The sequence below is a fragment of the Marmota flaviventris genome, chromosome 3 (assembly GCF_047511675.1).
Source record: "Marmota flaviventris isolate mMarFla1 chromosome 3, mMarFla1.hap1, whole genome shotgun sequence".
NCBI classification, from domain to species: Eukaryota; Metazoa; Chordata; class Mammalia; order Rodentia; family Sciuridae; genus Marmota; species Marmota flaviventris.
Genome location: NC_092500.1, coordinates 90,945,917 through 90,971,165, shown reverse-complemented (window position 1 = coordinate 90,971,165; position 25,249 = coordinate 90,945,917). Strand labels below are relative to the sequence as shown.

At 36.2% G+C, this 25,249-nt stretch overlaps 1 protein-coding gene across 8 annotated transcripts in view; it reads left to right on the top strand.

The window, feature by feature from the left end:
- Nucleotides 1–339: 339 nt before the first annotated feature.
- Plekha5 (pleckstrin homology domain containing A5) overlaps nucleotides 340–25,249 on the top strand; it is a 234,955-nt gene continuing 210,045 nt past the window's right edge. For 7 of the 8 annotated variants that reach the window (XM_071610114.1, XM_071610109.1, XM_071610106.1 and 4 more), the window contains exons 1-3: nucleotides 340–475; nucleotides 640–719; nucleotides 2,940–2,997. In XM_071610114.1, coding sequence (XP_071466215.1) covers nucleotides 384–475; nucleotides 640–719; nucleotides 2,940–2,997 — 230 coding nt within the window. In that variant the 5' untranslated portion in view covers nucleotides 340–383. Of the gene's footprint in view, nucleotides 476–639; nucleotides 720–2,939; nucleotides 2,998–9,964; nucleotides 10,013–25,249 lie in introns of those variants that run through there. The other variant, XM_071610113.1, reaches the window with a different exon arrangement.

Below are 25,249 nucleotides of genomic sequence, written 5' to 3'. Positions count from 1 at the left end.
GGGCAGGACGCGCTCCGTTCGATCCCGGAACCTTCGCGCCGGAGAGGGGGCGGGCGCGCGGGAGGGGAGCGGGGAGGGGTCTGCGGCGGGGCGCGGCGCCGCTAGCCCATCCCCCGAGCGCGCGGCTGGGCGGCCGGCCGGGCGGCCGAGGAGGATGCCGAGGCGCGGCGACGCGGGCCGGACCCAGCCGGGGCGGCAGGGCGGGCGCCGCCCGAGGGGGTAGGGCGCGCGCGGGGGCGCGCCGGGCCGGGGAGGCGCGCTCCGGCCGCGCTCACTCCGCGCTCCCTTCGCTTGCTCGCTCGCTCTGTCTCTCCCTCCCTCCTCCCTCGGCAGCCGCGGCGGCAGCAGGAGAAGGCGGCGGCAGCGGCGGCTGGGGATCAGACATGGCGGCGGATCTGAACCTGGAGTGGATCTGCTCCCTGCCCCGGTCCTGGACTTATGGGATCACCAGGGGCGGCCGAGTCTTCTTCATCAAGTAAAGATCCGGGGACGGCGCGGGGGCGCGGGGGCCCGGAGGGGGCGGGAGGGCTGGAGGCTGGCGAGAGGGGAGACGGAGCCGGGGTCCGGCGTCCTCAGCCCCTCGGCTCGTCTCCGCGCGCCACTCACGCTCGGTCTCTGCCCCTTCTCTCACCCCTGCAGTGAGGAGGCCAAGAGCACCACCTGGCTGCACCCTGTCACTGGCGAGGCCGTGGTCACCGGACACCGGCGGCAGAGCACAGGTAAGGCGGCGCGCGGCCGGGCCGAGCGGAGTTGGGCTCCGCCGAGAGGCGGCGGCAGAGCCGGGCCGCCCGGCGCCCGGGAACCTGCCCAGAGCCGTGGCCCGGGCGGCGGCTAGGTGGGGCGGCGGCAGGTAGAGGAGCCGTGTGTGTGTGTGTGGGGGGGCACTGCCGGGAGTTCGCTCGAGTCTCTGGGCGCCTCTTTCTCCTCAGCCTTTCATCACCACTTGGAGACGGCGCCCTCTTTCTGCGCCCTCTCTCCCATCCCAACCTGGACGCTCCCCGCGCCCCTAGGATGGCCGACTCCCCTCTCCCTGAAACCTGGAATCCGAGTTTTCCCTCTGCGCCCACTCCTAACTCCCGCCGCCCCAGCAGCCTTTAGGAAGTGGTTGCCCACCCCCAGCCCTGCAGCCCGGACCCTGTCGCTTGGCCGCCACATCCTCGTCGTGTTCCCGGGAGAGCTGCCTCCTACCGTGCAGCTTCCTTGTCTTAGGTGGGACTTGTGGGAGGTAGGTGGCTGATGGAGGAGGAGAAGAGTTCGGGGGTGCTGCCATCCTCTCAGTGACAGGGAACAGCTCGGGGAAACGCTTGGCGCGTTCTTTCCTGCCACTGGGAGAGCAGCCGGAGCCCGAGGAGGCGTTCTCAGCCACAGTCGCCGGCGATCCAGATCCAAAGTCCTCGCGGCTGCACGGAGGTTTCACAGACCTCTTGGAGGCGGTGGGCGAGCCAGGGGTGGCCCCCGTGTGGGCATTTGGGCCCCCAGTGGCAGGGTGTCGGCGGGGAAACCAGTTTCCCAGGTGGCTTTGGTAGTTTGCTTGAACGCTAAACGTGAGTTGAGCTGGAGAAGGGCTTTTTGCAATTTCAATGCGGGTCTGGCTTTCTTTTGCCATTCTTTGTTTACATTCGTGGAACTTGTTGGTCTGAAATAAAACATGTGTTCTTCTGGTGATTGGAAAGGCCTGAGAACTGCTGGGGTCGAAGGTGAGGCCGGTTTTAGCAGACCTTCAGAACTGCCCTCCTAGGTACTTTGTCTAACTCTGAGATTCTGTGAATCCCTTAAAGTTGCCAGGATGTCTAACAAACCTGCCTTTCCTATTAAACGCTTAATGAAGTGACTAATGTGTTCAAATTTGCAAAAAGGTGGAGGAGGAGGAAAGGGAAAGCTGGTGTAGCAAGCATGATGAGGTTACATTTTTAGGGTATTTCTGACTAATACACCGTCATATTTTTTAATTCCCCTGTGCAGTCAGTCTTTGGCTTTGGTATACCTGTTCGGTGTTTTGCATGCATATTCAACTATGATGGTCTCATTGCTTGTATGGATAGTAACAAATGTACTTGATTAAAGCCTATTAGATAATAAAAATATATTTAGCTTGATCATCCGTTGGAATTATTCATGGTTATTTTGGTTATGTGTATCAAATATGTTTCCTAATCACCTCCACAGATTTGATAACATTTGACCACAGAATTTTTTTTTCTCTTATGTGATTTCTCATTAATGTTTTTCTGGTTTGGTTTACTTTGCTTGGACTCTGAATTTTGTGCCCACATTAATGGATTATTTCCGGGAGGTAGTAGTGATTAAATCCAAACCACTTGTCCTTATATGTAATATGTTCTCAGGAACCATTCTCAAGTTTATTACTTGAAACTTCACATCTGTTAAAGTCAAATATATAGAAATACAACCATAGAAGTATTCAGTATCAGATTTTTTCCCACTAATTAATTACTTAGAAAGTTATTCCTTCTCATCATTGACATTTCCTAGATGAATTCATTTATGTGGTGGAAAAATAGGGTCTTAAGTATACACATTACACGTAACTAAAAGAGGCAGGCATTGCCTGTTACGCACAGTTTTGTTTTTTTACTAACCATTGATGGGTATTTTACCTAGGATTGGAAGGTTTCTTTTTGCTTATTTGGGTGCCAGAAGGCTTCTTTCTACCCTGATTATTAAGAGATATAAAATCATATTAGATAATCTCTAACATTGCTTCTAAATTTCTGGTGGCTTTAAACTTGAATTGTCATCTTCCCCAAAGTGACATTATATTTGCTTTTAATTTTATTGCCAGTTCAACACTTATTTTTTAGTTGTAAACCTACTGAAATGAAAATAGCTATAATCATGATAGAGAATAATTTAAATAGATTAAAACTTATTGTGGTAACCCACTGAAGTAATACTGATTATAATTATATGTTTTTTAGATTTGCCTACTGGCTGGGAGGAAGCATATACTTTTGAAGGTGCAAGATACTATATAAAGTGAGTTTTTGTTAACTTTAATTTTTTTCTTTGGTAATTCAAATGTTGTGATTAATCTTCAGTTGAGTGGTTGTATGTCCAGATATGATCATGATTTTTTAGGTTTATAATACGTACCTTGTTTTATATAGTGTTGAAAATTTGAGAGGAAAAAAAAAAGGCACTCATGGTTTTCTTATGTTATTTATCTGCAAATTCACTGATTCATTGTCTTGAAAATTAGATCATTTATGGCCACAATTAGATTTTTTTGTTGCTTCTGTACATATTTCTGGATGATAAAGCATTGTAGTCTTGTCTTTACCTGAGTGATACTTAAAAGTTTTGGTCCTTGATTGTCTGCAAAGAGATACCAAACAAACAGCAAAAATCTCTTTGAGTTATGTTGCCATCTTTTTTTTTTTTTTTTTAAATAAACGTGTTCATGTATATTTTGGCCAGAATTGTTAATAAGTAGCTAAAGCAATGTAAAGTGAGGTACAATCTGATGAAGAATGACAAGGTGGAAAGTAAAAACAAATAGCAGTAAATACTGAATATTCCACAAACAAATGTTGGAGCAGTTTCTGATTTTGCTTCAGGTAATTTAAATGTGTCCAAGTCGTTGTGTTTTACTAACATATTTATGTATGAGTAAAAGGCTTTCAATAAAGCTTGAGAGCAAATATGATTAGTCAGTCCCAACCTTAAACAAGTTCTATGGAATATTGAACTAATTTTTCTTCAAATTTATCTTGGACAGATAAAATGGTAAAGTTCAACATTATATAGGAAAATTTTAATTATTCAAGGGAAAATAAAGATCGTTTTGTCTTTGTTCTAAATTAGAAACTTTAAGAAATTTTTTGGTAATTTTGGCTTAAGGAGCTGAGTTTTAAAACAAGCTTAAACACAAGATTTGGTGGAGATTTTGGTAGTTTATTAGTAACAGATACCTAGCTAAAGGTGCATTTGTTTCATTGGTCCCAGTAAGTTATTTTACCATTGACATTTTTAAGATCAGGCCTTATTTCTACTAAGTTACAATTGTATGGTTCTTCAAGTTTTTTTGAAGAATATTTATAAAAAAGATCAAGGGATATTTATAGGTATTGGGAATGCTTGGTTTTGAACATAGAAATAGGGAAAGCAGAAGTGAGATACAGGAATAAAGTATTTTCATGGTGTGGTCCTTATATGGATATTTTCTGTTAAATTTTTATTTGAAGATTATGCTATACAATGTTAAATAACTGAAAAAAATGAAGACTTGAGTAAAGTGCAGTCTAGTGGTTGTTTTTCTAGTGATTGTCTTCATCCTGAATTAAAGTGGGTTTGTATTTCCATGAAAGGAGATGTTTCCCCCTTTTTTTGGATATAGTGATATTCTGAAGAAAAGACAGTTTTTTGATTTTCATTTTTTCAATATAATTTTGACTACTGTATATTAAGCCTAGCTGATCTTATAAGAGTGGAGGTAACACTTCCAATTCTTAATATTTTAATTTCTGTGAGTATGCATTCTTGAATAATTTTTTTTGGCAGTAAAAATGTTATTTTGTGTAGGATGAATAGGTATTTTTTCTAGATGTTGATGGTCTTTAATTTTATTCATTTATTTATTTATATGTGGTGTTGAGAATGGAACCCAATGCCTCACACATGCTAGGCAAGCCCTCTACCACTAAGCCACAACCCCAGCCGCTGAATAGGTATTCTTTAATTGAGGTGTTATTAGTATATTAATATGTAATTAGGAGATATATTAATATATTAATATAGTTGAGATGTTATTAATATTAATAGGTATTCTAATGAGGTGTTTGAAAGATTTGAGTTTTTTTGTTTTACTAGCTATTTTGATTAGATTTTCTTTTATTTTAACTTAAACAAATTAGGATCTCACTTGAGTACCAAGCCTAAGTAAGTTGTTCAGGAAAATTAGGACAGAATTAAGAAAGCAATAATGATTTTACTTTAAAGACATTTTTTAAATTAGTGGATTTTAATCATGTGATATTAATAGCCAAAAATTGTATACAAAAATAGTTAGCAACACATTTGTATTATGAGAGGAATAAACTTCTTTTAAGTAAACTACCATTTACAAATACACGATTTACTAAATGTTGTGTGCTACTGCTTTGCCTTTCTGAGTTATGTCAGAAGACTAATTTTTTTTTTAAAGATTAGTTAAATCTCCAATGTAGGCTATAATTTCCTAATTTTTTTTTCTTATACTATTATAACCAATTAGAGATGCTTTCTCATTCTAACATAGGGGGCACTACTTTTATCTTAAACTTTACAGTTTACAGAATGTTTTCACTTACCAAGTTTGAATCTTAATTTAATTGTATAAGTAGTTAGGAGGATTATTGTTTTCATTGTTAGAACACACAATAAAAAACAGAAACATGCATTTGGAACTTAATATTCTAAAAAGACAGCACAATGAGAAACAGCAGGAACATGAACTATGTTTAGAATATTCAGAGTAGAAGAAAAGATAGTCACCTGAAGTAAGTGATTAATGTTGGATTTTTTTTCATTTGTTGTTTCTTAGATGAACAAAAAGGTTTTTTGTTTTTTTAGATATTTATTTCGTTGTAGATGTTTATGTGGTGTTGAGGATTTAACCCAGTGCCTCACACATATGAGGCAAGCACTTTACCACTAAGCTATAGCCTTAGCCCCCCCAAAGAGGTTATTGATCAAATTATAAGAAAAGGATGTGATAGAGAGAGCAGGTTGGTCTTGGTTCACATGGAAAGATAAAAAGCCAGTAAAAGGCACATTGGCTCTCTGGTTGTTTCTAATCCTGTGTTCTAGAAGAGAGACTTCCATTGCGTAGGGAGACCTGAAGTTGGGTTGTTTCTTAAGTGTGAAGTGTATTGAACTCTAAAATTGTTCCTCTCCTAGAAGAAAAAAAAAAAAAGGTGGTTGTTCAGAAGGTCACATTGATAAACCTTTTTTATCTTTGGAGAATATTTTGATATTGGCAATTGCATTTCCATAGGAGTCAAGGAAAAGAAGGCTTTGGAATGGAGAAGTCAAAAGGGAAGCTGCAATCATGACCTTAATGACTTGAAAGTTCAGTTTTCACATCTTTAAATTAGGCTAACTGAAAAAAGCAATTTCTAAATTCTATCCCATTTATAAATTTCTTTGAAATATATTCTGTTCAGGGAATTTACAATATACTAGAAAATAATGAACTCGAGATATCAAGAAGAGATGATATGGGAAATGGAAAGCTACTTATCTTTCTTATGCTGCTTAACTGTTTCATCTTCTCTCTTTAAGCTTTGGTAGATAACTACAGATACATATGAAGTATGTAGTGCCAGAATTTTGGGTAACTTCTGTTGCTGCTTTTTGTGCTTACAATTCCTTGTAAAGTGTTTGTATCAGGGTATCTTCCTGCAGAGCTTCATGGAACAGGTAATAGGGCTAATGTCAACAAAGGACCTGATCAGAGTAAGATTTGTATAGATTATATGGGAATCAGTTTACTTTATACACTTTAAAAAATTGGTTCTTTAAGTTCACAGGTAACAGGATATATGATATAGAAAATATATTTACTTTGCATTTATTTGGCAAAACAAATAATATAGATAAAGTAATTCTTTATCTTAAAGCTAAGTATTTAATTATAATACTTTGATTTTTTATAAAAATGCTGATTTTTCAATGTACACTAAGCCAGCCTCTAAGTTATTTTATTAGGTATGTATGTAAATACATACACAAAGAGTTCTAGTTTAATCATTGGGTTTCTCTATAGCTTTTTAAAACTTAAATTCATACTAGTTCAGGAAAACTGGTGAAAATTATCATTGAATTTTGTAGCTAATTAAGTATAGCTTTAAATATTGCATATTCTTAGTGGAATTCAAGGAATAACCCATTAAGTATGGAAGTTGTCTTTTTACATTAGAAAGTTATAAAGCTTTCTGCTTTACAATTTAAAAGTGTTACTTAAAGACTCTAAAGACACATCCTGGTAGCTTAAAATGCATGTGTCCTTAACTGTTCTTTTGTGCTTCACAGCTTTACAGTGGTTACAGCACCCAGTAAATCCTAAAACAATGCTCTCTGAATAGTGAGGAACTTTGTTTTGATTATTTAAAGGTTATTTTCTTATGTGGCAGGATTGAAGATCAGAACAATAATTGCACAGTGGTACGTGAAATTTGTGAGGTTATGTTTTTATACTAATTATTTCTAAACTTAAATTAAGTCCTGAAAAGTGAACTTTTTCTTAGATATACAAATATAACAGTATTTAATTTTGACTAATGAGATTTCTTTGATGGCTGAAACCTAGTGTGTACTAAGAATTCCAAAATGGTGGTTCCATTCTGAGTTTTCTGAGGAATCTCTACTGTTTTCCAGAGTAGTTGCACTAATTTGCATTCCCACCTGCAATGTATGAGTGTACCTTTCCCCTAACATCCTTGCCAACATTTATTGTTGCCTGTATTCTTGGTAATTACCATTCTGACTGGAGTGAGATGAAATCTTAGAGTAGTTTTGATTTACATTTCTCTAATTGCCAGAGTTGTTGAACATTTTTTCATATATTTGTTGATCGGTTCTGTTTCTTCTTCTGTGAAGTCTCTGTTCAGTTCCTTGGCCCATTTATTGACTGTTATTTGTTTTTTTTGGTGTTAAGTTTTTTGTGTTCTTTATGTATCCTAGAGGTTAATGCTTTTATGGAGATTCCTTAGAAAACTTGGAATAGAACCATTTGACCCAGCTATCCCACCCACTCCTTGGTTTATACCCAGAGGAGTTAAAATCGTACTGCAGTGATGTGGCCATATCATTGTTTATAGCAGCTTAATTCACAATGGCTAAACTGTGGAATCAAACTAGGTGCCCTTCAATAAATGAATGGATGAAGAAAACATGATTTTATGTATATATAAAATATATATATTAACAGTTCATGGACATGATGTTTCTTTTTCATACTCATGACAAAAGAGTTTTGGATTATAATATATAATCCATTACATGTATTAAGCATTTTGTGCTAATTTATAAGCACATAGCTATGAACAATGAATTATGAACAACCTTCAAGATATTTGTAACATACAGAAAAACATTCAGGGTATTAAAAAGGGGAGATGATGTAGGGAACGTGACTGATTTAGTTCTAGCACTTCAGCATAGTGAAGTGCTTCACTACAGCACTTCATCACTGTCTTGTTATTTTTGTGTGTGTGTGTGATGAAACCAAAGCTTAGAGGTTAAGCATCTATATATTATAGATCATTAAAAAAATATATTTTTTTAATGGAATATTACTCAGCTTTAAAGAAGAATGAAATTATGGCATTTGCCAGTAAATGGGTGGAGTTGAAGAATATCATGCTGAACAAAATAAGCCAATCCTCAAAAAAGCAAAGGCTGAATGTTTTCTCTGTTATGTGGATGCTAATTCACAATAAGACGTGGGGTGCTAGGGAAGAATAGAGTTATTTTAGGTTAGGTAGAGGAGAGTGAGGGAGGGGAAGGGGTAGGAAGGATAGGAGAATGAAACAGACATTATTACCTTATCTACATATATGACTGCATGACTGATATGATTCTACAACATGTCATCAGAAAAATGAGAAATTATACCCCATATATGTATGGTATATCAAAATGCATAAATGCATTCTACTGTCATGTATAACTAATTAAAACCATGAAAAAATTGCTTAAAAAAGAACTCCAAAATACCTATGATGATGGAATAGTCACTTAAGGTTGTTAGAGAGGAAAAAATTTCTGTTTGTTCATAGGTTGTCACATTTTGTTGGGGGGGACAGTAGATACCAGGTATTGAACACAGGGCCCTTAACCACTGAGCAACATCCCCAGTCTTTTTTCATTTTTTTATTTTGAGACAGGGTCTCACTAAATTGTTTAGAGCCTTGCTAAGTTGCTGAGTCTGGCTTTTTACTGGGGATCCTCCTACTTCAGCTTCTCAAGCTTCTGAGATTACAGGTGTGCACTACCACCCCAGCTAATTTTGATTATGAATGAAACATACATAAGTACCATAAGAACATTAGAATATACTGTATATCTGATATTTAAAATTGTTTTGTCATTTAGTACTATTATGATCAGATTTTGATTACTAGAGCAATAAAATAATTTTTAATAGGGGCTGGGGATGTGGCTCAAGAAGTAAGTCACTCGCATGGCATGCGTGGGGCGCTGGGTTCGATCCTCAGCACCACATAAAAATAAAATAAAGATGTTGTGTCCACCGAAAACTGAAAAATAAATATTAAAAAATTCTCTCTCTCTTTTCTCTCTCGTTAAAAAAAATAATTTTTAACAGTTCACGGACATGATGTTTCTTTTTCATATTCATGACAAAAGAGTTTTGGATTATAATATATAATCCATTACATGTATTAAGCATTTTGTGCTAATTTATAAGCACATAGCTAAGAACAATGAATTATGAACAACCTTCAAGATATTTGTAACATACAGAAAAACATTCAGGGTATTGATGAAAAAAGGGGAGATGATGTAGGGAACGTGACTGATTTAGTGCTAGCACTTCAGCGTAGTGAAGTGCCTCACTACAGCACTTCATCACTGTCTTGTTATGTTATTTTGTGTGTGTGTGTGTGATGAAACCAAAGCTTAGAGGTTAAGCACCTATATATTATAGATCATAAAGCTTTAATTATTAGTCACTAGCATTCAAATTAATATATCTAAGCTAAAATCCCTCTATATTTAAAACTACAGGGTAATATAAGTATATCCTGTGATATATATCCCTCAGTAAGTTGGTTGCTAGGGAGGCTAGTGGTGTATTATTTCATACAAGTACAGTGTTGAGTATACCAATCCAGAAATGAAAACTTCTTTAATCCCCCAGAACCTGTTGGCTGGTATCAACAGAGTGTTGTGATTTGGTAACTCCTTTCTGTTCACTAATAAATACCATGTGTTGTTATAGGAGCTTGGGAATATAAAGGGGATACCCACCCAGCAAGTACCCTGCCTTCCTGCTGGAGCCTGTAGAAATATGGGCATTAAGACAAAAAGTGGAACAAACAAGTAACTTAAAAATGATGTCTTTGTAAACAAAGTATAATGTGTTATGCCAGATTATGAAAGTTTTCCATAAATCACCATTACAGTGGAAAGATGCATTTAAAATTTCAAGGTTTTGGTGCCATTTCTTGTCATGGTGAACTTCATTATAGAATTACATTCCCCTTCTTTTAACTCCAGGACCACTGGTCAGATCCAGTTCTGCTCAATATCCTAAACTTATAGTTTCTGTGATAGAGCTTAGTACATGGCATCTAGTCTGCCTCTAAATAAGTGTATCTGTGACAGTGGTTCAGGCTTTTACTCTTTTAAGGAGTTGATCAAGATAGAACAAGAGGGTCTGGGGCTGTAGCTCAGTGGCAGAGCACTAGGCTAGCATGTGTGAGGCACTGGGTTCGATCCTCAGCACCACATAAAAATAAATAAATTAAATAAAGACATTGTGTCCATATACAACTAAAACTAAACAACAACAACAACAAAAAAGATAGAACAAGAGCATTCTCCATAACTCAAATGTTGTTGGAATTTGGGAACACTTTCTGAATTTCCCACGTAACCTTCCCCTCTTCCCAACCTGGATAGACTCCTGTCTTTCTTTTTCTCAGAGTTGTATGTTTAGGAAGGGTGGGAAGTGAAGAATAGAAAAGACAGAAGAGTTGAAGAGTTGGAGACCACCTGATATATAAATATCCCTGTATACCCACCTCTTTCAATCCTATAAAAGATAAGGAATTTCTTAGTATTTGTTAACAAATCCACTTCTTCCATGACCTGCCCTTCTGGTAGTTAATGTAGCAAATGCAGGAATGATAGGCAGTTAGGCATGCTATTTGGAGACATGTTTGGGCTTCAAAAATTAGGCAGGGATATTTTATTTCCTTCTAGGCATGCATTACAGTTTTTTGTTGTCTTTATATAGCATTAATTACATAAGGGAAGGTTTTTAGGGAGATTTTAATATAGGCAGCATGGATTAGATGGGCAAACCTAGAATCTTAAAGCGACAACTGAGTCTGTTGCCATAATGTGAGCCTTTGTTGCTTGAACCAAGTTAGCAAAAGCAGGAATGTAAAGGAAGGAGGCCATTGATCAAAGATTAAAGAGGAGTTGGCAGGCTTTAGGAGTCTTGCTGATCAAGGAGGTTGACAGAAAAAGAGGTCAGAAAGTACCCAAAGCAGGAATGGAGGAACTTTAGATAGGGCAAAGGGGAGGAAGGAAAAAGGAGGGGGGGAAAGGGGTAGGAATGATGGTGGAATGAGTTAGACATCATTACCCCAAGTACATGTATAAAGACACGAATGGTGTGAAAATACTTTGTGTACAGTCAGTGACTTGGGAAATTGTGCTCTATATGTGTAATATGAAATGAATTGCATTTGCCATCATGTATAACAAGTTAGAATAATAAATAATTAAAAAAAAAAAAAAAAGCTACCCAAAGCCTTTGTGTCTCATTGGCTACAAGAATGATAGTACCCTTGACCAGAAAAGGGAGTGGTTGGTTGGTGCAGGGAGGAACTCTTGGATGGACATTTTAATGGTGGTTTTGGTTTTTGAGCTGCTTACCTTGAGAAGACATAGTATTATTTTAGATGCCTAATATCTGGATTTCACAAAGGATTTCCAAGATTATCTTCTGTGTGTCTCACAAACAAGCAAACACAACTCAACTTCCCCCTCCTCCAAAATCATATCTCAGCTACCTAAGTGACCATCTGCTTATATAGAGATCCAACCTGAAAATTACATATTCACTTAAGTAATTATTCATTTACAAACTACTAAGTATTTGCTGTTTACCTAGTGCTTTAGGCTTTATCAATTAGACATGGACCCCACTCTTTAGGTGCTTATATTTTATTTAGTGGGAGGAATAGTAGTCAAATAATCACTCTAAATATAGAATGATAGACTGATAAATGCAATGAAGTATAAATAATGTTTTGAAGACATACGAGGCCTTGACCCTATATAAAGTGAGTGGGAAAGGCTGTCTCCTAAAAATGAGAAAGTTCTGAACTCCCATAGAGTGGGTTAGAATAAAACAATATAAAGTCATCTGGTATCTGTTCTTAGCTGGATACAACATGCCAATATTGGAAAGCCCCTGGAAATGTGTGATTAGATCAGAAGGCCTAATTTGCCATAGGAAGTTGGAAAGCAGAAGAGTAAGGAATTAGAGTTCTTCTGTTCTTCTCCTGTAATATAATGTACAGTGCTGAAGGCCAGGAAAAACAGTGAACCTGAAGATGTGTAAACTTCAGAGAAAAGAAATGATGGTAACAGTGATCTTCAAGGAAGCTTTTGGACTTATGTGTAGAGGGAATAGTGGAGATATGGATGGTTTAGACCTAGACCTGGGAGAATGAAGAGAAAGTGTTGAATTCTGAAGAAGAAAACATAAAAGCCAATTCTACCCTAGCTGTCCTGAGCAAGGGACGTTATGGGAACCAATATAAGACAAGTGGCAGTAGAAACTGAGAGTGATAGAAATCTCCCCGTACTTTTATAGTAGGCCAGGGATTCTCTCTGTTGCTTTTGAAGTTACTGGCCTCTTCAGGAATAATTTCCAAACACTGTTAGTACTTACATGATGCTGTCAAAGCTTGCTTGTTGTATATGGGGAGTAGTTTTCTTTTTATGCCCTTATTTCTTCCAGATGACTTAGATTCTTTACAAGTATTATTTTTCAAATAGTCATGGTCCAACCAGAGAGAGAGAGAATAAGGAGATCCCTGCTAAGAGCCATAGCCAAGTAGTAATGATGCATGGCATTTTTGGTTGAAAGGTGACTCCATCAAGCCATTGAGATGATATGATTATGTTAAGATCTGCATTCAAATGGATATTAGACCCCTGCTGTCCACCTCGGCCTGCTACTTTGGAGCTCTAGTGGGATTCCCAAAGAGTTCCCATTGGTTGGGAAAGTGTGGTAGGAGGGAATTCCGGAGGAGGGATTTCCTGTTGGGGTAGTGTGTCTAGGGGAGAAAGCCGCTGTGTGTAGTTCAGCATATTTTCCAGGAGAGTGCTTGGCATTGGCGGGAGTTTCAGAAATAGTTTGTTCCTGCTTGAGTGGCTCGTGATTTTGTGCCCAGCCAGACTGCGGCAGATCCCCTTGCCTAATTTTATGGTACAAAGAAATAATATAGGGAAAGTCACCTGTTAAATTTTGTAGAATTTTTTTCTCTTGAAAATTCAACCATTCTACTACATTTATTTTGAAAAAGCTATTCCATCACAGAATATAGATGGAATAGCTTTTTCAAATACAATACAGATGACTTGTTTTTGCGGTGGGGGGCATGTATTGGGAATTGAATCTAGGGGTGCTCTACCCTTGAGCGACAGCCCCAGTACTTAGAGCCATGCATCATTGTACCAGGCTGGCTTTTTAAAATTGTGTATATTTAAGTTGTACACATGATATCTTAATATATTTAGTGAAATACTTACTGCAATAAAGCACATTAACGTATCATTTCACAGATATTTTGTGTGTGTGTGTGTGTGTGTGTGTGTGTGTGTGTGTTATGTAAGGGCACCTCAAATCTACTCTATGTAAACTTCCAAAATACATTAAAATACTAATTATAGTCCTCATGCTGTATATTAAATTCCTAGACTTATTCATTTTATGTAACTGTGACTTTGGACGCTTTGATATACATCACCCCCCTTTCCACTTCTCCTTTTGTTTTTAGCTTCACATATAAGAAAAGTCTTGCAGTATTTTTCTATGTCTGGCTTATTTCACTTAGAAAAGTGCCCTCCATTTTCATCCATGTTGTTGTAAAATGCAGGATCTCTCTTTTTAAAGATCAGATAATATTCCATCACATTTTCTTTACCATTCATTGATTTTTTTTTTTTTTTTAATTGCTGGGGATTTAACCTAGTTCCTTGTGTATGCCAGGCAAGCACTCTACCAACTGAGCTATCTCCCTAGCCTCCATTCATTGATTTTTGAACACTTAGATTGTTTCAAATTTATTGGCTGTTGTCAGTAATGCTGCAGTAACAATGGGAGCAAAGATATCTTTACAAGGTACTGATTTTATTTCCTTTGGCTAGATCCCCTGCAGTGTAATTGCTGAATCATATGACCATTCTTTAGTTTTTTAATTTTTGAGGAACCTGCGTACTGTTTTCCAGAATAGCTATACCAATTTATATTCCTACCAGTAATTGTATAAGGATTCCTTTTCTCACATCCTTGGCAGTACTTGTCTTTTTTTTAAATGAGTAAATACCAGAATAATTCCAAATCAAGTACTGAGTTTATGTTTAATGTGTGTACTTATTTTCCAACTTGTTTTATAATGTTCAGTATTTTTTCCTCGTTACAGAAGTATTCGTTTTATTGTAAAATTTGTTTTTATTTTGGAAAATACTGGAGAGTATAAAGGTGGAGAAAATAAAAGCACCCATAGTTCTGTTTTGCAGAAAATTTCGAGGTAGTTGCATATATATTTTTAAATATTAGGTTGTTACTGCTACTACTCTGTCAGATTCTGTTTTCACTAAAGTTATATTGTCTGTCTTCAAATATTTATTTATTTATTCATTAGAAGATTTTTAATAACTCTGTTCTGTCTTATGGATATATCATAGTTTAATCATTCTTCTACTTTTACATGGCTTTGTTATTGCCAACTTTTTGCTTTGAGAAAAAAGTATAGGGACTGGGGATATGGTTTAGTAGTAGTAGCGTGCCTGCCTTGCTTTCATGCATAAGGCCCTGGGTTTAATCCCCAATACTTAAAAAAAAATTATATTAACATTTTTCTATCTTGTATGCATGTCTGCTTCCTAGAATTGGAATTGTTGGGGGAAAATATGAACTTTGTTTTTATTGTATTTTTTTCACAATGTTGGGTATCAAACTCAGGGCCTCATGTACCTTAGACAATCACTAGCCTACTGGGCTATTTCCCCAGTCCAGGATATGAAATTTTTAAAAGGTTCATTCCTCAACATTTTGCAAAATTGCCTTTTAAATATTTGTGTGTATTTATGTTCTCACTTTCATTATATGAGAGTGTATGAAAGTGCCCCCCATTTTTTCCTACCTGTACTAAATGCTCTTGATTGGATAGATGAAATTTAGAAGTAACTGATGAAAAGTCTGTATGGATTGTTACTCATGATTCACATGGTTCAGAACATTGATAAATCTTTGAGCTATCTCTTGCTACATAAGTAATTACTCCATAACTTAAGTGACCCAAAACTATTTCTCATTTCTCACTTTTGTTTAAGTTGACTAGGTTCAGGTAAGCTATTCTTCTGTTCTGCGTGTGGTATAGCTAAGATCAGTTCTTGTAACTATATTCAGTTGGAACTTGGTTGAGGCTGAAACACCTCATGATCTGTCATCCCTCAGTCACTATTGTTAGTTTCCTTATAGCATGACAGTTGACTTCCAAGAGGAAACATCCCAAGAGGAGAAACCTCAGCTACAAGTACTTATGAAACTTGTGCTTACATCATGCTTGCTCATGTCCTATTGGCCAAGACAAATCATGTGGCCAAGGCCAAAGTCAGAAGTGGAGAGAGGACTATAAAAGGGTGTGAATACCAAGAAATGTGGGTCATTGCATGGCAGATCGTTAAATGGACTCCTAGAGATGTTACATAAATTTCAAGTAGCATTGCATCTTTGATTGATTAACAACAACTATGTTTGAAGTGAAATATTCACAAAAATTTGGAGACAACTAAATCAATATGAAAACACGTTGTGATAAACTAGGTGTATGTATGCAAATGCCAGGTGAGGAGGTGGTTATACTGGTGTGTTTATGATCCCTAATTCAGTATCTGTGCATTTTTATCATAAAACCACAAACCTGAAAAAAACAACTCATGAACTTGCATGAAAGCCCAAGTATTTTAAAAACATTTTGAGTATGGAATAAATGGAGTCTTAAAGCTTTTGTTCATCCTCATTTCACAAAGGGTGATAGAAGATCCCAATAGCCAGTATTTTATGCCAGATTAGTTTGTAAAATACCTGTGTTTACACCAGAACTGCCATTTCCCATTGCCGAATGAAAAAGCTATAGCAGAAGATTTTAGTATGTACATTAGTGATCAAGATATTAGTGCCCATGTGTCATATGTGTGGGTAGGTACATGTCTCACATAGGTGTATATTTACATGTATAAGACAGACACAGAAAGAGAGAGAGTGTGAGGGTATATATGTGTGTGTAATTTGAGGTGCTTAAACTTGATTGTCTTCTTGACCTTTGGATTAACTCTTGTTGGTTAAATAATTGCTGTCAGTGGCAATCTTTGAGTAAGAGTAGCCACTACCTTCTGCAATTCCAAGGGATACTCAAAAAAACAAAAATGTTCCTATTCCTCCTGTTTTAGCAGTGTAGAGTGGTCTTTCATGAGTTTGGCAGCTGCTCCATACTCTGCTTCACAAGAGGTTTTTGGCAGCTACTCCATACTCTGTTTTACAAAAGGTTCCAAGTATCAACAGTTTAGTGTCCATCATTCTTCTACCCTTTCTTTGTATTTATATACCCATACTTACATAAATATATTTTTTTTTAACAAAAATGGATCATCCTGTATGTATCATTCTCTTATTTTTTTTTTTTTTGGTTTAATAAATAATCAGATTTTTCATAATAGTAGAGATTAGAGATTAGCATCATTCTTCCAAAAGCTATAAAGTATGGTTTATTCACACATGCCCCATTATTAGGCCTTTATTTTTTCTCTTATTATTTTCTCAATTTCTAAGAGTGGAGTGAATTTACTCATAAACTTCATAGTCATGCAAATATTTTTATAAAATATTTGTTATGCTGGGTTAGGCTATATATATATTATAGATTTTAATAAATATAGTAAAATCCTGCTGAATAGTGTAAAGTCTAACAAAACAACAAAAATGTTTTGTATAACTGTAAAATTAATAATTAATGAAAAGGAGTATTTTTTCAGTAAGTGTAAGGAGTCACAAAAAACCACAAAAGTCATAATATGACACATTGTGCAAAACTGATTATGTAATGGGTCAAAAGGCCCCAAATGATAACAGTATATTTACTTCCTAAATTCCTTTGGAAATTGGGGCTGGGTCTATTAATTGGAGCCATTTGCATCATGTTCAGATTAATTTATGGCTTTATTCTTTGTGGTTTACTTTTAGGCAACTCTCTTCAGCATTTTGAAATCATATCAGCGGTAATATAGGATCATCCTTCTCTTGCATCCTTGCTATCACTTGGTTTTACCAGTCTTAAATTTTGACTAATCTGATGGGCGAAATTGTATCTTCTTGTGTAAATTTGCATGTTCCTGGTTCAAACCATTTAGCATTGTTTCCATTGTGTGTTGCCTGTTTGAATGAATCTCTTCTGTCAGTTGTCTGTACCATATATGTTCTGTTTTTCTGTGAAGTCAGTTTTCTTAATGGTTAGTGTTATTTATTTAATTTTGGACATCAAGGCAGTGATCTTAGTAAAGATCTCCAAAATTTTTTGGTGTGTACCACTATAAGCAAAAAGTTTTTAGTACACACCCTTGTTATATATTTATACATTATATACAGTTATTGCTTGTAGTTTGTCTTTCATATTCATAAAACTTATTTTTTCTTATTTTGTGATTTAAAAATAAGTGTAAATAGGAGTTCTGAAGATGTATATCTAATTAGGAAATCCTGACTTCAGAGTATAATATAATTTAGGTCTTTTTTGCAAAGAGGAATACGCTCTCTTTTGTGTGACCACAGGATTCATCTTCATAAGCCTGAGGGTACTGAGTGAAGTGGAAGGTAGTAGCTATGGGTCAGATCTTACCACTCTTGCCTTTATTGGCCAGGTTACTGTGATAAACTGATTCCCTTATGTATCAGTTTCCTCTCATGTAAAATGGAAAGAATAATTCTTGTCTTGCTTATTTTATAGGCCAATGGTATTGTGAATTAATTTATATGAGCAGACTTTGAAAAACTGTAAAACATGTGTAGATAAAGAAGTACATGGGTTTTCGTTCTACAGATTCATGATATTGGCTGTCTAAGAGAATATGCTTCAGTATCACTTAGGCTGGAAAACAACTCAAAATGCATGTCCTACTAAGAGTGGTTCAGAATGTCATCACATAAAGCCTTCATTTTGTGTAGATTTACAACTCATGAAGGTAGGAACTGTTACCATGTAGTCAATAAATGTTTGTTGATGATGGTCAGATAGACATTTTGTAATATACATAATTGTTTTTAACATGTTTTCTATTTTTAAAAGCCCCGTCATTTAGGAATTAGAAATCAGTTTCTTTGGAAAGTGCTCAGATGGTCGTGCTAAGGAGAACTTTCTTTAAAGAATAAAGTAGCTTTTATCTAGGGCTGTTGATAAACAGCAGGATCTAGCTTGACTATATTCTCCAGGAGTAAAGAATTTGAAGCATTGTAACATTGGAGACACTTATGTAGGAAGCTAAGACTGAAATTCAAAAGAGCATACTGAAGTTTGTTTATAATATGGTATACCCAAGAGTGTCTAAGAAGGTAATTTTACATGTGGGTGTTTGTGGTATTTTATCATTTTTTTAAAATTAACAACTTTAACTGAGTAAGTTATTATCAGTAAAGGGGCAAATGGGAGAAGAAAGGTAAAAGAACGGAACCCCTTATCATTAATAAAAGGAATAAGAAAATTGGTATTGTAAAATGTGTAAATATAGATGTGTGAAATATTTTAAATATATGAATTCTCAAGTTTTGCAAAGGTGCTGGAAATCCATGTGCTCCCAGGCGCACACCGCTGGCTGGCACAAGGCAGAGCATATGACCATTGATATCTTGAGTAGGCTGTGACTAAAAACTTCAGTGGTAGGTCAAGTAAGGCCACATTCCTTCTGAACCCTCTCGGCCCTCTCTCCTTCATTTGATTCTCAGAAAAACCCTACATAGTGGAATGCATGGCAGCCTTAGTTCAGTTCAAGTCAATAAAGTTTTTATGCTTTCTCAGATGGATGGGAAGGGGAGATAGTATGTATACCTACACCATGTCTCTTAAAAATTTAGCTCCTTAACTCTTGGAGGACATAGAAGATAGTGCAAAATAAATAAATAAATAGACAGACAGACGGATAGATAGATAGATAGATAGATAGATGCAAATGAAATTCCTTTGTGAATTTAGAGAAACTAATTTCTCAGAACTCATCCCCACTGAGAAATATTTATTTCAGGGGGAAAAAAAAAAGACAAGGAACTCAACTAATTTGTTTCTTATACAGAGGAGTTTTGGGTCCTTTTGATCACTTAGTTAATCTGGATTTTTACAATATCAAGTTAGCTCCCTCCTCAGTTATCTTATGATGTTTATTTAATCCAACTGCTGTTTCTGTCTCAACACATTTGCAAAAAATAAGCTGTAAATTGGAAACAAGCAATATTATTGGCAGGAGAAGGAAAATCCTTTCACAGAGTTCTAAATCCTTACCGTATAGAAGTTTCTGTCTAATCTGCTATTTAAACTCATTGCAGAAGTCTCTGAAATGAAAAATTTTTATAATTTTTTTCTCCTTCATTTCCTCAAAAATAGATTATTAGAGTAGACTAAATGTATAGAATTATAATCTCGCTGTACCAGTTTTTGCTATATAACCATCCCAAAACCCAGTGACTTAAGACAGTAACTATGTATATATTATTACACACATTTCTGGGTTAGCTGGACAGTTCCTCTGGTCTCTGTTGGACCAGCTCTTGCCTGCAGTTAGCTGGTAGGTATGATGTTTGCTGATCTTGGCTGATCTAGGATGACCTTAAGAGTAATTGCCTCTTACCTGTGGTTTTAATTAGCCCACATTCAGATGTAGTCTGAACATATTAAATGAAAAATTCCAGAAATAAACAATTCACAGGTTTTAAATGACATGCTGTTCAGAGTAGTATGACGAAATCTTGTGTTATTCTATTCCATCCCACCCAGGACATGAATCATCTCCTTGTCCATCATATCTGTACTATATACACTACCTGCTGCCCATAGTCACTTATTGGTTTCTGGGTTATCATATCATCTGGTGGTATCATTGTGCTTGTATTCAAGTAACACTTATATATGTAATAGCGTAGCATTATGTCCTAATACCTACACCATTCACCTCATCACACAGGCGTTGTAGCATCTTACATCATTACAAGAGGGTAAGTATAGTAAGACTTTGGATTTTGTTTTATTTGTTTGTTTTTGTTTTTGTAGTGCTGGGGATCAAACTGATGACCTTAAGTATGTTGGACAAGCACTCTACCACTGAGTTTTACCCCCCTGCCCCTTAGTAAAGATATTTCGAGAGAGAGAGTAAGAGACTGCATTCTCAAACTTCTTTTATAGTATATGATTATAATTGTTTTCCTTTTTAAATTAATTTTTGTTAACCTTTACTGTGCTTGATTTGTATATTAAACTTTATCATAGGGGTGTGTGTGTGTGTGTGTGTGTGTGTGTGTACAGGAAAAATAATGCCAGCATACACAAGGTTCAATACTACCTACCGGGGGTCTTGAATGTTCACTATGAATACAGGGGGGCGACTGTATCTCGGATGGTAGGATTGACTCAACTCTTTTTCCATGGTGTCTCATCCTCTAGGAGGCTAACCCAGACTTGCTCTCTGATGGAGAAAAGAAATTCAAGCAAATGAGCAGAAGCACTCTTGAGGCCTAGGCTCACAACTGGGGCAGTGTCACTTCTACCACTTTCTCTTGGCCAAAGGTAGTCATGAGGCCAGCTCAGATTCACGGACTGGAGACAGACTGTATTTTTTGATGGAAGAACTTTTCCAAACTCATATTGGAAAAGTTGTAGATTCAAGGAGGAAATGAAAATTGGGTCATTTTCTTTGTAATCCATATAGCATATGTTGAAAAGATTACTGAACCCATCTGAAGTTATGATTCCTCTATCTGAAATAATAGGGTTACACTAGGTCTCAGGGTCACAGGCACACCATTGATCATATACTCCTTTGATTATATAAAAGAATTAAGTGGACAAGTATAAAAACATTTTTTTTTTAACATACAGAATTCTTTTACTTATTTATTTATTTTTGTACTAGGGTTTGAATCCAGGGGTGCATAACCACCGAGCCACATTCCCAGTTCTTTTAAAATTTTTTTATTTTGAGATAGTCTCTCTAAATTGCTCAGGGCTTTATGAAATTGATGAGGCTGATTCTCCTGCCTCAGCCTCCCGAGCTGCTGGGATTATGGGTGTGTGCCACTGTGTCTGGCTAAAACAGATAATTCTTAACTCCTATAAAATAAGGATATTGATTGATTGATTTTTAGGCACATGTGGATTTTTTGTTTTTGTTTATTGGTGCTGGGGATTGAACCCAGAGGCACTTTATCACTGAGCTACATCTCCTATTTTATTTTATTTATTTCTGTATTTTATTTTGAGTCTCACTAAGTTGCTGAAGGCTTTGCTTAAGTTCTTTAGGCTCGTCTTGAATTTGTGATCCTCCTGACTCAGCCTTCCCAGTCACTGGGATTATAGGCAGGTGCCACTGCACTCAGCTATTTATTTATTTTTGATTGTGTTTAGTAGGTTTGAGATTGTGTCAGTTCATTAAGGCCTAGAATGGGCCTGAGTACTTCTATTTTGGGGATGGAGAGGTGAGTTTCAGTTTGTTTTTGAGAAGGCTTTTAACCTCTCTGTTCTGGTGAAAATTTGTATGTGTTCAGTACAGACGAAACCGTTGAAGGACAAACTGCATAGTAAATGAATAAGACTTGAGGTGCTAGAGAGACTGAGGATTCTGAAATGGCAGAATGCCTCATTTACATGAATTCAGCTTACTGCTCAGTGTGAAGCAATTAAAGTTGGGATTTTAAGAACTTCCTAGAATCTCCCATACTTCTTGGTTGAATCTGTGGATGTTGAACCCACAGATATGGAGGACTACCTGTATGCTTATTTAACAGCTTTGTTATTTGCACTGTAGTTTTTATTTTTATTTTTTATGTTTAGTTGTAAATGGACACAATATCTTTATTTTATGTATTATTTTTTATGTGGTGCTGGGGATCAAACCCAGTGCCTCATGCATGCTTGGCAAGTGCTCAACCTTAGCCGTGCACTGTAGTTTGAAAAAACTATTTTAAAGATCTTTTTTCATTAGAAATGACATTTTCTAACTGTAAACTATTTAAAGATATGAAATATTAAATTATACATGCAAATACTAAAGGATAATGATTTAATTAATGTACGCAATGCTATTTACTAAGTACTAAGTCAAATCTAAAATGCAATGGTCAGGATTTTCAGATTAATTTGTTTTTTGTTTTAAAAGTTTTTCGCATTGGTACTAACAATAGATATCTTAAATGTAAATATTTAATTTCTTATTTGTTGCTGTTAGTCATTTTGAAAGTTTAAAATGTGTGAGGAACCAGAGAAAAATTTCATAATCTTTAAATCACAAGTTGGCTAATAGGCAACAAAGAGGAAAAATAGTAGTGGAAGATTTACAAAGTCCCACTTAGAAATAATTTAAAGCATTTTACTATAAGTTCATAGATAGGAACTCTTGAAAAAGAAGAGTAATTAGTACCGGTTACTTCCTTGCTTTTAACCCTTTGGTCAGACTTTCTTTCAATGAGAGGAGCAAGACAAGTTAATCTACATAATTTAAACTATCTGCCTGTGCAATATAGGTCAGGTTTTTTTGTTTGTTTTTGATTTTTGTGGTGCTAGGGATCAAACCTATGTCCTTGCTGTATTAGTCAGCTTTTCATCATTGTGACAAAATATCTGAGAGAATCAATTTATAAGCCTCCCAGTTTGGGAGGTTTCATTGCTTTTGGGCCTGTGAGGCAAGGCAGCATATCATTGTGAGAAGTACAATGACTTTAAATCTTCCATAAAGCCCCCTCCCCCTTAAAGCTTATACTACATCCTAATGTGCCAAACTGAGGACCAAGTCTTAAACCCATAGGCTGAATTCTGAATCAAACAATATTTTTTACTATACTGCTTACATATGATGATAAGAATTTTTTTTTAAATGTTGGGTGTGTGTTTTATTTATTTCATTATGAAAATTTAATTATGTACCAAATGAATATAACATTTATCAGACATAAAAGAAAAATAAGATAAATAACCACTGATTATGATACTCACCTTAAAAATATAGAACATGTTTCTCTGTAGAAATTTCTCTAACAAAGGTAACTAGGAGTGTAATTGAAGTTGCAAGGTATGTGTATTTCACTTTTATTGAATAAATCTAAATTGTTTTTCAAGGTAGATTTACTAGTTGCATTTGTTTTGGTATTATGAGAGTCTGTTGTTCCATATGTTTGTCAGCACTTTATAGTGTCCAATTTTTGCATTTTTTTTTTTGCCAGTTTAGTGGATATTGATGTTTTCTTGTGATTTTAATTTGTATTTCCCAGATTAATGAAATAAATTGTCTTTTATAGAATATAATGAAATAAATTACTTATTATAATACATTATAAATTATTTCAGTTTTTATTCCTTCTGCTGTGAAGTGCTGCCTGTTTCTTTTTTGTCCATTTTTCTTGGTATCTTTTTTCCTACTGATTTTTATTTTATTAAAAAATATATTTTTTTCCTTTTTTTTTTGTGACAGAGTCTCACAATGTTGTCCAAGCTGGTCTTGAACTCCTGGGCTCAGATGATTTTTCTGCTTTATCCCTACAAGTGCAGGGACTATACATGTGCCCCATCTCTACCTGACATTGTTTATTACCAGTGATATGTATGGCAAGTCTAGTGTACTGTTCCTTCACTTTATATAAGGGATATTTTGATGAACAGAGTTCTTAATTTTAATGTCATTACTTATCGGTAATATATTACTTATAATAATACAGTTATTATAATATATCATAAATCATAAAATATACTATAAGGTATAATAACAATAAGAAATATAAAATATTATAATATATTATAAATTGTTTCAGTTTTTATTCCTTTTCAATCCTGTATTTCTTAGTACTAATGGCTAGTGTCTCCATACAGTAATAAATAGAAGCAAATACAACTCTGACTTAAAAATACATGCTTTTTTCTAATTCTCACCAATGAGAATGATACTTGATGAAGATTTTTGGGAGGTAAAATTTTAAGGTTAATTTTGTAAGGACCTTTATTACACATGAATATTGAATTTTATCAGATATGTTCTGTGTTCATTGAGATTATTTTTTCTTACAATTTCCTGACTTGGTGAGTTACATAATTGCATCAAGGTATTTGTTAAAGCAAGCCGACCCTGCATTGGTGAGGTAAACCAAAATTGGTCATGACATACCCTTTTTTTAATTGTTTTTTGGGGGCTATTTGGGATTGAATTTAGGGACACTCAGCCACTGAGCCACATTTCCAACCCTATTTTGTATTTTATTTAGATACTGGGTCTCACTTGAGATAGAGTTGCTTAACCACTTGCTTTTGCTGAGGCTGGCTTTGAACTTGCCGTCTTCCTGCCTCAGGCTGGGATTACAGGTGTGTGCCACCACATTCAGCAAGGGTTCACTTTTGATGTTTTATGCTTAATGGATTTTTTAAAATTATTTTTTTTAGTTGTAGGTGGACACAATACCTTAATACCTTTGTTTTATTGATTTATTTATATGTGGTGCTGAGGATTGAACCTGGGGCCTCACACATACGAGGCAAGAGCTCTACCACGGAGGCACAACCCAGTCCCTATGCTTAATGGATTTTGACAAATGTATAATTACATGTATCCATCATTCTAGTATAATACAAAATAATTTCACTGCCCTAAAAATCCTGTTTTTTACTCTGTTGGATTTTTATGATAGTAAGTGAAATTGCCCTATAATTTTCCTTCTTTGTACTGTTATTGTCTGGCTTTGATAACCCGTTTTATTCTAGTCTCAGAAAATGAGTTGGGGGAGGGTTCTCTCTCGTTCTCTCCCCCAATCCCTGGTATGTGTGCTACGGAAGTGTTTGTGTGAGATTGGAATCAATTATTGATTACTGAAAAAGGTATATTATAATTTTGATTATTGTAGTGATTTTTCTATGAGAAGATCTGTTTATAAAAGAATTATGTTATTATGCATTTACACAACTGTTCTGTGAAGTGGAGAATATGTCATCAAAATGAATTCAACATTTTACAGTCAGGAGGGGAT